Here is a 13,971-nt window from a genome sequence, read left to right as displayed (position 1 = left end):
GTGTGTTCTGGTGCCTGTAAAGTTGTAACAAATAAACTTTTGTTGTTAACAGAATTATTTGCGTACGTCTGGTAGTGACACAAGACTTTCTGCATTGAAGTTATCACCTCCAACAATGTAAAACATGCTGTGCTTCTGGATCTGGTTACGTTTTACCATCTAATAGAGCATTTACTCACTTGCTTTCCAGATTCATTTGATGTATGTGTGGCTTTACACTGCACTTCACATAACAGTTATGCCTGTTCCAAGGTAATTTGCATCACTTTATTCTTCGCCTGTGCTGCCCCCGCCCCCCCCCCCCCCCCCTTACTTTTCCCTTCATAAATTTTGTCTGGTTTTTATCCTTTTAAATTCATACATTTGGTTTCGTTCCAGAGTAACATTTGTTACACTGTTCTTCATTTAGATGGTTTGTTGCCTTAGTTCTGACTAACCAACCTACCAGCAGGTGATATGTATTTATTTGATGATTTCTCATGAGTGTGAATTTACTTTTTTAAATTTTTTTTTAATTTAGTGCAGATTAGAAGCATGCTGCTTAATTTATAATTTCATATAATTATGTCCTTGCTAAGCTCTTCTTTTAGGTAAATCTGAGGAAACTTTAACATGATGAAAAGAGTGATTTGTAATAAAAATAACTTTGCAACCATAATTGTCTCTTTATATAATGGAATCTAATATGCATAATGTTATGCAAAAAAAACAAATAACATATATTATTTTTGATATACACTCCTGGAAATGGAAAAAAGAACACATTGACACCGGTGTGTCAGACCCACCATACTTGCTCCGGACACTGCGAGAGGGCTGTACAAGCAATGATCACACGCACGGCACAGCGGACACACCAGGAACCGCGGTGTTGGCCGTCGAATGGCGCTAGCTGCGCAGCGTTTGTGCACCGCCGCCGTCAGTGTCAGCCAGTTTGCCGTGGCATACGGAGCTCCATCGCAGTCTTTAACACTGGTAGCATGCCGCGACAGCGTGGACGTGAACCGTATGTGCAGTTGACGGACTTTGAGCGAGGGCGTATAGTGGGCATGCGGGAGGCCGGGTGGACGTACCGCCGAATTGCTCAACACGTGGGGCTTGAGGTCTCCACAGTACATCGATGTTGTCGCCAGTGGTCGGCGGAGGGTGCACGTGCCCATCGACCTGGGACCGGACCGCAGCGACGCACGGATGCGCGCCAAGACCGTAGGATCCTACGCAGTGCTGTAGGGGACCGCACTATCACTTCCCAGCAAATTAGGGACACTGTTGCTCCTGGGGTATCGGCGAGGACCATTCGCAACAGTCTCCATGAAGCTGGGCTATGGTCCCGCACACCGTAGTCCGTCTTCCACTCACGCCCCAACATCGTGCAGCCCGCCTCCAGTGGTGTCGCGACAGGCGTGAATGGAGGGACGTATGGAGACGTGTCGTCTTCAGCGATGAGAGTCGCTTCTGCCTTGGTGCCAATGATGGTCGTATGCGTGTTTGGCGCCGTGCAGGTGAGCGCCACAATCAGGACTGCATACGACCGAGGCACACAGGGCCAACACCCGGCATCATGGTGTGGCGAGCGATCTCCTACACTGGTCGTACACCTCTGGTGATCATCGAGGGGACACTGAATAGTGCACGGTACATCCAAACCGTCATCGAACCCATCGTTCTACCATTCCTAGACCGGCTAGGGAACTTGCTGTTCCAACAGGACAATGCACGTCCGCATGTGTCCCGTGCCACCCAACGTGCTCTAGAAGGTGTAAGTCAACTACCCTGGCCAGCAAGATCTCCGGACCTGTCCCCCATTGAGCATGTTTGGGACTGGATGAAGCGTTGTCTCACGCGGTCTGCACGTCCAGCACGAACGCTGGTCCAACTGAGGCGCCAGGTGGAAATGGCATGACAAGCCGTTCCACAGGACTACATCCAGCATCTCTACGATCGTCTCCATGGGAGAATAGCAGCCTGCATTGCTGCGAAAGGTGGATATACACTGTACTAGTGCCGACATTGTGCATGCTCTGTTGCCTGTGTCTATGTGTTCATGCTCTGTTGCCTGTGTCTATGTGCCTGTGGTTCTGTCAGTGTGATCATGTGATGTATCTGAACCCAGGAATGTGTCAATGAAGTTTCCCCTTCCTGGGACAATGAATTCACGGTGTTCTTATTTCAATTTCCAGGAGTGTATTTGGTCAATGTGGTAAGAGAAGTAGCAACCAGCATCTGGCATTTGTTTTCACTCCACATTTTTTTCATAAAACTATCAGATAAAACAATAAATAACTCTCACTCACTTGGTGCAAAAGATCTTCATATGCCTTGTGTGTTAGATGCTGTACTGTCTGGTTCAGTGTGTCCAGTGGGGCCATAAATTTGTGTTCCAGAGCATTTCTGTCCTCAGCCAGTTCATGCTTCAAATCTAAAAGCCAACAAGATATTTTGCAAACAAATATCAAAAATTTTATATAGGCAAGAATGTAACAAGGGTGACAACCAAACTATCAGTCACCCACTTAAAAGGGCTGACTGGTGGCTCTTGTGTGCTGTAGATAGAGTAGAACGTTCTGATATACCCTCTCACCTACAGCTAAATATACAACTACAACAGTGCTATTAATTAAAGAAAATTTCCTAGAAATTCGGGTTATAAAAGGAAAAGTACGTAGCATTATTGAACACTTTGCTGTTGAAATTGGCTCATTGTCACAAGTTGTTAGAGGTAGAGGTCTTAACGCAAATTATGGAGTGACAGACCAGTTTGTGTGTTGTGTAGACATTTTCAGCATAGATAATCATAGACAACTGCTTCATAGCTGCCTCACAAAAAGTGCCTCAAAAGTGGCTCACGAACTGACTTGGCACTGGCCCTTATATAAATATATACCAACATGGATATTACATTCATTATACTTTTACACATTTACGGTGAAAAATTAAATGTTTACAAAGTTTTAAGTGTGTCAGCCAGCTCTGCATAAATACAGAAAACATCTGGAATATATTTCACACGAATATTAATTTTTTCCCTATAAAATTGGTGAAAGTTTACATTTAAACAATCACCTTAGAAATTTTCATATTGTAAATATCTATGTCATTTTTGAAGAATCACGTTTTCCAAGATCACTAACAATTCTTTTTATTACTATGACTGGTTTCAACAGATCTATACTGTTATCAGTGGATCTTGTAACATTATTAGATGTACATTCTTGTTAAAACACTGAAAGTCACATAGTGATGTTGCATCAAATTGTAAAAAAAATATGGCAGGGAACATCAGCATATCACAAATAAAATAACAAGAAATGAAAACATATGATACATGCTGATGTTCCACCATATACTAATCATTTGACACCACAATTACGACTTAGCTGGTATAACATTTTCACAGATCATTTGAGAAATGACAAATTTTACCGCACTGTATAATGGATATATTTTTTGTACATCCTACACTGATTTCTATGATTATTTCATGCAGTGTTGCTTGTCTGTTAGCACTGACAACTCTACACAAATGTCACTGCTCTCAGTTGTTAAGTGGAGGCCATCGGCCACTGTGTTGACTGTGGTGAGAAGTAATGCCTGAAATGTGGTCTTCTCACACAACTCTTGACACTGTGCAATCAAAATGCTGGATTATCTAACAATTTCTGAAATGAAATGTACCATGTGTCTAGCTATAACTACCAAGTTAATTCCCAATGTGCGGCCATTATCACATTAGACACCTTTTCACATGAATCGCCTGTGCACCAATGAGAGTTCTGCTAATTCACTGCCCTTCTATACCGTGTGCACATGATACTACCACCATCTGTATATGTGCATATTTCTATCCCATAACTTTTGTCATCTCAGGGTACTGTGGCCTGATGAGTTGCCATCTTGCCTTTTTTCAAATGCTCAGTGGTGTCAAGGCCACCAACGACCCAATGAGACACTGAGGCCACATAGTGTGGTGAGGTAATTTCAGTTTGGAGATGGTTCTGTGATGTTTTGGGCGTATTTTTCACACCATCACTTGGACACCCTCATTTAAGTTACCATAAATGTGAACCAGGACGTTTATTTCAACAATTTTGTTGTCCTTTCTCTTCTGTCTTTGTGATGAGTATGCTGGGGACACTCACGTCTTCTAAAATGACAACAGCCAGGTTCACAAAACTGCTTGAATACTTACCTCGTTTGATTAACTTTAAGACATCCTGGCACACCTTGACTGTCCCATTAAACCAACTGATTGTAGTCCCATAGAACATGTTTGGGACTAATTGGACAACAGGTTTATCATAAATAGTAATTGACATTTGATAGCTCCATCAGGTTACATCAATGAGTGGATTCAACTGAATATGGTGTACCCAAAGAAATTTGCAGACACTCCTTCTCACTGAGGCCATTATCAAGGCTAGAGGGCCATGTTACATGATGCTAACATGATGTCTGCTCAACAGGAGGATGAGGTGGAGAGGGGCATGTGACTACTTTTTTCTCTGGTGTGCTTATCAGATTGAAAAACATATGTAGAAAATGAACAAAGGGAAGGTAGAAGGATATGTAAAACATGAAATATTGACTGATGAATCATTGTTATTATTTTCATACTTATAATAAAAGCTATATTTCATCATGATGTTCTTATGTAGTTGAAGGAGGACAAATGTTTTGTTTTCATTGCACCCTGTGATTTTTTGTATGTTCAGAAAACTCAGTAATTTGATAGAAAGGTACAACTTTAATCATTGTGACCAAACACTATGCTGCCCTAATATTCAAATTGGTATCCATGAAAATTACAGAACCAAACCACATGTGACTAAAATTGACTTCATATTACATATTAAGTATATCCACAATACATAAATTATTAGGGCGACAGAACTGTATATGATTTGGAACTTAGAAATCAGTATGATGTGAAGCACCATATTCAGGTTCATTTATTTATCTGTCCACCTGTAAACAATATAAATTCTATGAATGTTGTCAGCATATTAATATATATGATGCATTCATATAAATACATAAATATATATATATTTTGTGGATGGATATACGTGTGTGTGTGTGTGTGTGTGTGTGTGTGTGTGTGTGTGTGTGTGTGTGTGTGTCCCTTTTTCCCCCTAATGTAAGTCTTTCCGCTCCTGGGATTGAAATGACTCCTTACCCTCTCCCTTAAAACCCGCATCCTTTCGTCTTTCCCTCTCCTTCCCTCTTTCCTGATGAAGCAACCGTAGGTTGCAAAAGCTTGAATTTTGTGTGTGTGTTTGTATTTGTTAGTGTCTCTTTCAACATACCAATGCTTTTGTTTGGTAAATTACATCATTTTTGTTTTTAGATATATTTTTCCCACATGGAATGTTTCCCTCTATTATATCAATATATGGAAAAACCCACACCCTTTCATTTTTCCCTCTCCTTCCTTCCTTCCTGACGAAGCAACTGCCAGTTGCGAAAGCTCGTAATTTTGTGTGTGTGTTTGTGTGTTTTGTTCATGTGCCTGTCTGCCGGCGCTTTCCCGCTTGGTAAGTCTTGGAATCTTTATTTTTAATATATTTTTCCCATGTGGAAGTTTCTTTCTGTTTTATATATATATATAATCACATACACACAAGCAAATGCATACATTATTTGATTTACTAGCTATGTCTGTACATCGTATTTTATTGTTCTATTGAAAATATTGTAAAATGCCTCTTAATCATAGCAGTTAATCATTACCATAGTTGCCAACAAAATTTAGATATCATTTCAGATAATCCTTGACAGTATACAAACACTTCTCTATCACACAATTTTTAAGGTATTCTTGAAGGTATGTATCTCACTTTGCATACTGCAACTGTTGCTTGGAATCATCAACAATGCCATCCCCATCCCTGTCTCGACATGCGCAAACTGCCAGTGTTCATGGATCCGACTATAGTTGCAGCATGATATGAAATTTCCTGAAAGATTAAAACTGTGTGCTGGGCAAAGTCTTGAATTGGAGACCTAAGTCCCAAGTTCGAGTCTTGGTGTGGCACACACATTTCATCTGCCAAGAAGTTTCATATCAGCACACACTCCAGTTGAGAGTGAAAATTTCATTCTGGAAATATGCCTCCGGCTGTGGCTAAGCCATGTCTCTGCAATAGCCTTTCTTCTGGGAGTGCTAGTCTTGCAAATTTCACAGGAGAGCTTTTGTGAAGTTTGAAAGGTAGAATACCAGGTACCAGCAGAAGCAAAGCTATGAGGTGGGTTATGAGTTGTGCTTGGGTAGCTCAGTCCATAAGCACTTACCCACAAAAGGCAAAGGTCCTGAGTTCAAGTCTTGCTCCAGGACACAGTTGTAATCAGTCAGAAAGTTTCATAAAAGAGCACATTCTACTGCAGAGTGAAAATTTCATTCGAATTGCAGCGTCAACCTCACACCTCGCATGGCTGAACATGAATAAAAGTATGTATATTTGCCTGTATTCTGAGGCTCTGACTTACTGTTTTACAGTGCAGCCATTCATCACTCTGCTGGGCATACTATCTTTTTGAATCATCTGTTATCAGTAGATCCTTTTTGGGGGCAATGTATAAAAATAAATGTCTTATTCTGTCTACATCCAATGGCAACAGCAGTATTCTATGCAAGTTGTAAAATTTCATTTTCTACCATCTGGATATTTAACACATAGCTTAAAATATTCCCAGAAATGAAAACATCCAGATTCATAATTCTGATCAACTGGTAACTACTGTTACCATAACAGTGACAGGGAACCATTTGCCCTTGATGGTGTCTTCTATCAGTCCTAGATAATTTACAATCTGAACGTGATTGATCAGATACTACTCCAGAATACCTTTCTGAATGTTGGCTGTTGGTGATATTAACATGTTATGTTCCTGTTCTAATTCACAGAATATACCTGTAAGCTGTATTATCTGTTCGTTAACAGTGATCAAAATCACTGCTCTCTGTAATTGTGCGTTGTGTGCTATTCTCATATTGTACTGTGTGTCTACTCAATTGCTTCACACCCTGCATGATCATTTCTCCTTTTTTACATTATGGAGCTTACCATTTGATTAAAACTACTTTAAGTTGCTTTAACTATGGTCATCAGCCCCTTCAAGAGTCTGAGTAGCTATTTCTGATCCCCTTCTAACACATCGATCTTCACCTTGGAGTGCGTGGTGTCTTCTTCATCAAACATGCCGTACAAGATTTTACAGATCTTCTCCACCAATTTAAGATTTTTCAATTCCCTGTATAGGATTCACATCATGCCAATTGTCCAATTACATCTTGTGCTTTTTCAGTTTTTCTTACATGCCAATGTAACCCAAGTTCCGCACTGCTGCACCCTTGTTCAATTAAGCCAACTTATATTTACAATATCCAATTGCTCACCTTGTAACAACTTCCATGTATTCAAATTTTTCCTTTAGCTGTAGCAAAATTAAAATAACTCACAATTCTCCAAGTAACACAAAAAATTCTCACTTTTCACATGTCACAATATAGTCTGGGTGCCAATTGGAAATTTGCTGTGTGTATACACAGTTCTTGTCATTTGAGCTCAAGTTCAATTAGTAGGAGAGCAATACTGATGATGCAGTACAGTGCAAACATCTGGAATTAGAAAAATTCTTTCAGTCTGTTGGCAATAAGATACTTATTTCTTATGTCCCTTTCTTGGTACTACTGTGAAGTATCTCCACAACTGTGTATCTAACTTATGCAACTTGCCTCCTTGGGAGCTATTGTCAAAGAACTGACATATTTATAAAACTGTTTTTTATTCGCATCTTACGATAATATTATTTGTTGCTTGTTTTGCATAGTGAATGTACCTCAGAGCATTTCTTGCATGCTTTTAGCTCTGCCACATAATCATCAAAGTTAAACCTCAGTTGCTGGATCCCTCTGTTTTATCTTCAGATTGCTACACACTCTTCCAAAGCCCAATTCATGTGGTGCATATCCCATCACACTGTCTGTTGCCATATTCTACATGTAAACTGCATATGGAACCTAACTTTCCAAGTCGGTTTGAGCTCTATTTACATGGTGTCGCAACAACTGTATTAATGTTTAGTGTGACCTCTCTAATGCTCCATTTGTTTGAGCATTGTAGCTAGCATACTGTGGCTTCACACCATTTTGTATATTCTCTTCAGGGCTTCACCCATAAAATTACTTCTCATGTCACTTAATGATACTAAAGGTAATCCATACCTCAGTACAATTTTTTTAAACTAACACACAGACTACTACATCAGCATCTTTCTGTTCAGTAGGTTCATAAACTTGGTCAGCGCATCCTGAAGCATAAGAATATACTTATTTTCTCAGTCTGTCTGACCTACTATTTTAATATCAGAGTTCCGATGTCTTTGCGATCTGTAAAGGTACCTTTGTGTGTCCCCTATGGAGTTTATTCTTCCGACAGCTCTCATATTTCCAGATATATCCTTCTGTATCTTTCTTCAACCTAGTATCTCAAGTAGATGTGCTGAAAATGTTAAAGAACTGTCTTCCTGCCCACATTAGGGAAAAATTAATCACCAACCCGGAACAAGCCATTGAATACTTTCTACCTGCACTGGACTCAATAGATTTAATATACAAAGAGAGACCAGTACAACCGAAACCTGTTAATATGCTGACAGCGACACAGAGATTTACGGACCAACAAGTGAACAATGGGGGTGGTTCAAAAATAAGATGTATGGGTACTGCAAGCTCTATGCCAAAATCCAAAAATCAGAAGTGGCCATATTTTCAACTCTGCTTGCTCATCATCAATTGGCTTGTGAACAACACTGGCCATTCCTATCCCGTATTGTTACTGGTGATGAGAAATGATGTCTTTATCATAACAGAAGAGGAAAAAAGGAATGGCTGAGTCCAAACAAAGCAGCAACTCCCTATACAGTGTCATGTGTGCATTCACAAAAGATAATGTTATGCATCAGGTGGAACAGCCATGGTGTGGTGTACTACCAATTGCCTTCCTGAGATGTAACCATCACTGCTGACATTTTTGTCAACAACTGAGGTGTCTTGCAGACACAGTCCAACAACAGTGCCCAGGGAGACTGTGTGAAGTGATACTACTGCACAATTTGCCCACCCACATTTTGCTAGCACTATATAGGAATTGAGTTGGGAAGTCAGTCCACACCCACCTTATTCATCTGATCTTGCGTCCTCAGATTTTTAGCTTTTCCCCTCTCTATCTAACAACCTTCGAGGACCTCCCGTTCCAGATGAAAATGCGCTCTGAACACGGCTTGACAAGTTCTTTGCTTCAGAAGCGCATGATTTCTATAGTTTCAGAATTGAAAAGTTACCCCAATGTTGGCAGACTGTTGTAGATAGTGAAGATGAACATATTATTGATGACTGAAGTCTCTGTTACGTGTATATGTTGTGATTATAAACTTATGGAAAAAGCTATGAATTTACACAACAACTCAATACATCAAATGGTTGTAGTGTCAGCAGTTCCTGCCAAAAAAAGTTCATCCCCCATATTTTTGGATCATGCTACATAGATGTAGAGCTCAGTTAACTTACAAAATGTGCTCAAAGTGGTTCTTATTCTGTTCTAAGCAACACTGCATCTTCCTGACTATAATATGCCCAGTCTGTTATTTGTATCTATCAAGGCCAAATGCCTCTCTAAAACTAGCTGTGCTGATATAATAACAGTGATCGGATCAATATTTATGCTGCACAGCTTAGAGTGGGCATCTCACTCCCAAGGAACATGCACCTGAAGACTAAAACTGTGACCATGTGCCTACTGGTACATGCCCCATCAAAGTTACTACATTTCCATTCACAAAATCTATAGATATAAAAAGGATTCAAAAGGAGACACTGGCATCACTGAACTGCAAGGCTTAATGTCTCTAGTACGAGTCACAATACACATCCCTAACATTTTTAATCACATGTACTGATAATCACTCAGGTTGGTTTTGCTTTTCAGATGTAAAAATTCCTTCTACCAATCTTTGCCAACAACTCGCTTCTAAGGAAGCGAACTGAACTGCAAGGCTTAATGTCTCTAGTACGAGTCACAATACACATCCCTAACATTTTTAATCACATGTACTGATAATCACTCAGGTTGGTTTTGCTTTTCAGATGTAAAAATTCCTTCTACCACTCTTTGCCAACAACTCGCTTCTAAGGTTGATGAGTTCTCAATCCTGGGCATGAACACTGTAACATTTAATGGATTTATTGAACTTCTCATGGCATGTAGGAACATATTTTCCAACCTTGTCCGACCTCCAGCCATGATTCTCTACTACTCCTTGCTTTCTGTGTCACCCATAAAGATGGTGACAAACTGAGCTTCTCGATCACTGGGGGTTTCCCCGGTGGCAGTGCTGCTGTGCTACACCACTATGTGTAAGGTATAGATATTGATACTCAATGAGTAACTATATCTGTAACCTTTCACAGCACTGATTTCCAAATTTTGTCACAAATATTTATTGAATAAATCTAATTTTGTAGTATACCTCCAACTGAAAAAAAAATGGGTTTGTTATCCATGGACCATGGAGGCCATTCAATAGTGTGGCCTACCCCATCTGCCAATCCATTAATCAAAAGTTTCATTTAGAAAGTCTCTCGCAATAACTCCAGAATGTGGGGGGTGTTCCATCTTACTGCCGAAATCAAGTTTTCCTCAACTGGCTGCAGACATTCAAAAAATGGACATTTCCATGTGGCCCTATTAGCCCACTGCTGAAAATCCCTAGGCCCTATTAGCCCCTGTACATACATGCCAGGAGATTTTAACTTTTCCCCCATGCCACATGTGTATTCATAGAATCCTAGTGGGCACAGCTGTGTCTGATCACTCTGCCATTCATATTAAAAGTGGGTTTGTCAGTCTGAAGAATGTTTTTGTAAAACTCAGGACTGGCTTCATGTCAGAAAGTGTAGAACTTGCAGAATTCCATATGCCTGTCCAGATTGTCTTCATTTAGGCCTTGAAGGAAAGTAGGCCTATATGTTCTCAATATCAAATTTTTCTGAATCCTTTGTAGGCTTGTTCTTGCTATTCCAAACTCCTTGGATGCTTTTCTTAATTAATAATATACAGAAGATGGGCACTGTTGTGACATGATACATGACATGGATCCCAAAATTGCAATGAGCAGCATGATTGTTGGAAAATTATTTTTAAAAAAAAGCAGTCATTACCTGCTAGTTCACTCCTGAAGCCAGATACTACCACTTCAAATTCTTTTTGAAAGTCCAATATGGAAGCTGTTTTCTCCTGCAATGCCCTGCAAGTGATAAAAAGAAAAGTTCTACATTACTTACTCTTGAATTTGTAAGCATAAGTATGCAAAGACTTACATAGTTATGTACCAGTGAGGGTTAACACAGTCACCTAAAGCTGTTTCCAACACAATATTTTGAATTTGCAGTTAGTGACAACAAATGTGGTAAGAGCTGTCAACTGACATGACCTAAACTTTACTGGTGCAAGGAAGTGTCAAAAACAAGAGATTGATTATATAAAAATGTTTAATGTGTTGTCAGTAATAAGAATAACAGAGAAACACCATATCATCATGACACATAAGGTTAGGAAAGGTCCATTTGGAGATCACTTATATCACGTTTTGAAGATGATTAAGTTAGACTTGAATTAGACACAAATATAGCTGATGAGTACATAGAATTAAGAATCAGCAGAATTCCCACAAAAAGCTGTAAGTACAAAACAGCAATGAGCACTAAATACATTCGTTTTATCTTATTGTAATTTTGGACACAGTCCCCGTGACTGCAGAAAATGATAATGCAGTAAGGATGGGTGTGCCTTTTTGCAAGTACTGAGTGATCAAAAAGTCAGTATAAATTTGAAAACTGAATAAATCATGGAATAATGTAGATAGAGAGGTACAAATTGACACACATGCTTGGAATGACATGGGGTTTTATTAGAACCAAAAAAAAAAAAATACAAAAGTTCAAAAAATGTCCAACAGACAGCTCTTCATCTGATCAGAATAACAATAATTAGCATAACAAAGTAAGACAAAGCAAAGATGATGTTCTTTACAGGAAATGCTCAAATGTCCACCATCATTCCTCAACAATAGCTGTAGAAGAGGAATAATGTTGTGAACAGCACTGTAAAGCATGTCCGGAGTTATGGTGAGGCACTGGCGTCAGATGTCTTTCAGCATCCCTAGAGATGTCAGGTAACCCCAAAGCCAATAATCGCATGGACTGAGGTCTGGGGACCTGGGAGTCCAAGCATGACGAAAGTGGTGGCTGAGCACACGATATAAGACCCCATGTCATTCCAAGCATATGTGTCAATTTTTACCTCTCTAGCTACATTATTCCATAGTTTATTAAGTTTTCAAATTTATACTGACTTTTTGATCACTCGGTATATAATTTGTTTTTCTTTAATACACAAACATGTTTCACAACAGTTGTGGAATCCTCAGTGGGCTTTTGTCTTTTCTTTTTCCTTTCAGTATATGTTTGTGTTATGTGGGTATCCAAAATCTAGCCCCATCTCTAAATTAATACATATCATCATTACTATATTTGGCTTGTCCGGAGCTGTGAGTAGTTTGTATTTATGAGCCAAAAATGTTTTTGTTTAGTTGAAATGACATTTTCTCCAGCTTATTTATGAATCCTGCATCTTGTTATGTTGGTGTGGCTTCGGGACAAGTTTCACTGTATAATTACATAAATTGTGCAGTGAAACATTTGTCCAAGTCACAAAAATATAACAAGATTCAGGATTCACCAATGTGCAAGAGAAAAAACTTCATTTAAACTAAACAAAAACATGTTTCGCATGCAAATATAAACCTGCCACTGGTCAGCACAAGCCAAATATAGTAATGATGATAGTATATTAATTTAGGTATGTGGGGGGATGCTGCAATTGTGATGAAACATGTTTGGCTATTAAAGCAAGCCAGTAATTGTGTACTTACACAGAGGTAGACCCATTCTTAATTCATTGTTACATTCATTTTCTTTATAATCCTTAGTTTTACTATTGAATGTTCCAAGTTCTTATGGTCTGGTTCAGGTTTCACTCTCCCTCGTCCGGCCATCCTGATTTAGGTTTTCCATGATTTTCCTAAATCACTCTAGGCAAATGCCGGGATGGTGCCTTTGAATAGGGCACGACCGACTTCCTTCCCCATCCTTCCCTAATCCGATGAACTGATGATCTCGCTGTCTGGTCTCCTCCCCCAAACAACCCAAACCCAGGTTTCACTCCTTCCCATCACTCCACCTTTCCCTAGACACACAGTGCAATACTATTTTTTAATTATTTAAGACAAAATAGCAGAACCATTATTTTGAAATACTGAAATCCGCAAAACCTTTGTACACAGCTACATACAAACATATTTCGCTGCTTTACTGCCAGTCAACTGCACTGCCATTTTTCTCTTTCTGATTCATTATCAAACATGAAAGGTGAATTGCACCAGTTCTTGGTGAAAAAAATGGCGCATTTTGGGGCACAATCAAATTGACGAACTAGTATACAGTGACTTGTGGGGACTGGATAGTGGATTCTCTTCTTACTATGACGACTTACAAATTTCCATTTCAGAAGGAAATTGCATTCGAACCATATGAATATTTCAGAATCTATAGGAATTAGAGTAGCTGAGGGGTCAGATTGTTTGACTGTCATACAAAAGACCCAGGTTCACTTCCTGGTACTGGCAGGGATTTTACCATGGTGAACTGGAAAGGGGTGCACTCAGTTTTGTGATGACTATTAAGGAGATATTTTAGTGAGAAGTCATAGCTCCTGGGAAGCTGATTATGGCTAACTACACACGTTTCATGATGCATCAGAATGATGCCATTGACAGATGATTGAATGGTCCATCATGGCAATGTCAAAGTAGCAGCAGAGCTGAAAAGCAGCTTAAACAGCTGAAGCTCAGTAC

The 13,971-nt window shown here is 39.5% G+C and overlaps 1 protein-coding gene across 1 annotated transcript in view; it reads right to left on the bottom strand.

Moving 5' to 3' along the window:
- LOC126354766 (uncharacterized) overlaps nucleotides 1–13,971 on the bottom strand; it is an 85,394-nt gene that overhangs the window by 23,550 nt on the left and 47,873 nt on the right. Inside the window, exons 3-4 of the mRNA XM_050004659.1 lie at nucleotides 11,219–11,304; nucleotides 2,295–2,419 (exon numbers count right to left, since the gene is read on the bottom strand). Coding sequence (XP_049860616.1) covers nucleotides 2,295–2,419; nucleotides 11,219–11,304 — 211 coding nt within the window. The remainder of the gene's footprint in view (nucleotides 1–2,294; nucleotides 2,420–11,218; nucleotides 11,305–13,971) is intronic.

The sequence above is a fragment of the Schistocerca gregaria genome, chromosome 3, assembly GCF_023897955.1.
Source record: "Schistocerca gregaria isolate iqSchGreg1 chromosome 3, iqSchGreg1.2, whole genome shotgun sequence".
Classification (NCBI taxonomy): domain Eukaryota; kingdom Metazoa; phylum Arthropoda; class Insecta; order Orthoptera; family Acrididae; genus Schistocerca; species Schistocerca gregaria.
The sequence above is the reverse complement of the archived record's forward strand: the minus strand, read 5'-3'. Positions and strand labels throughout refer to the sequence as shown.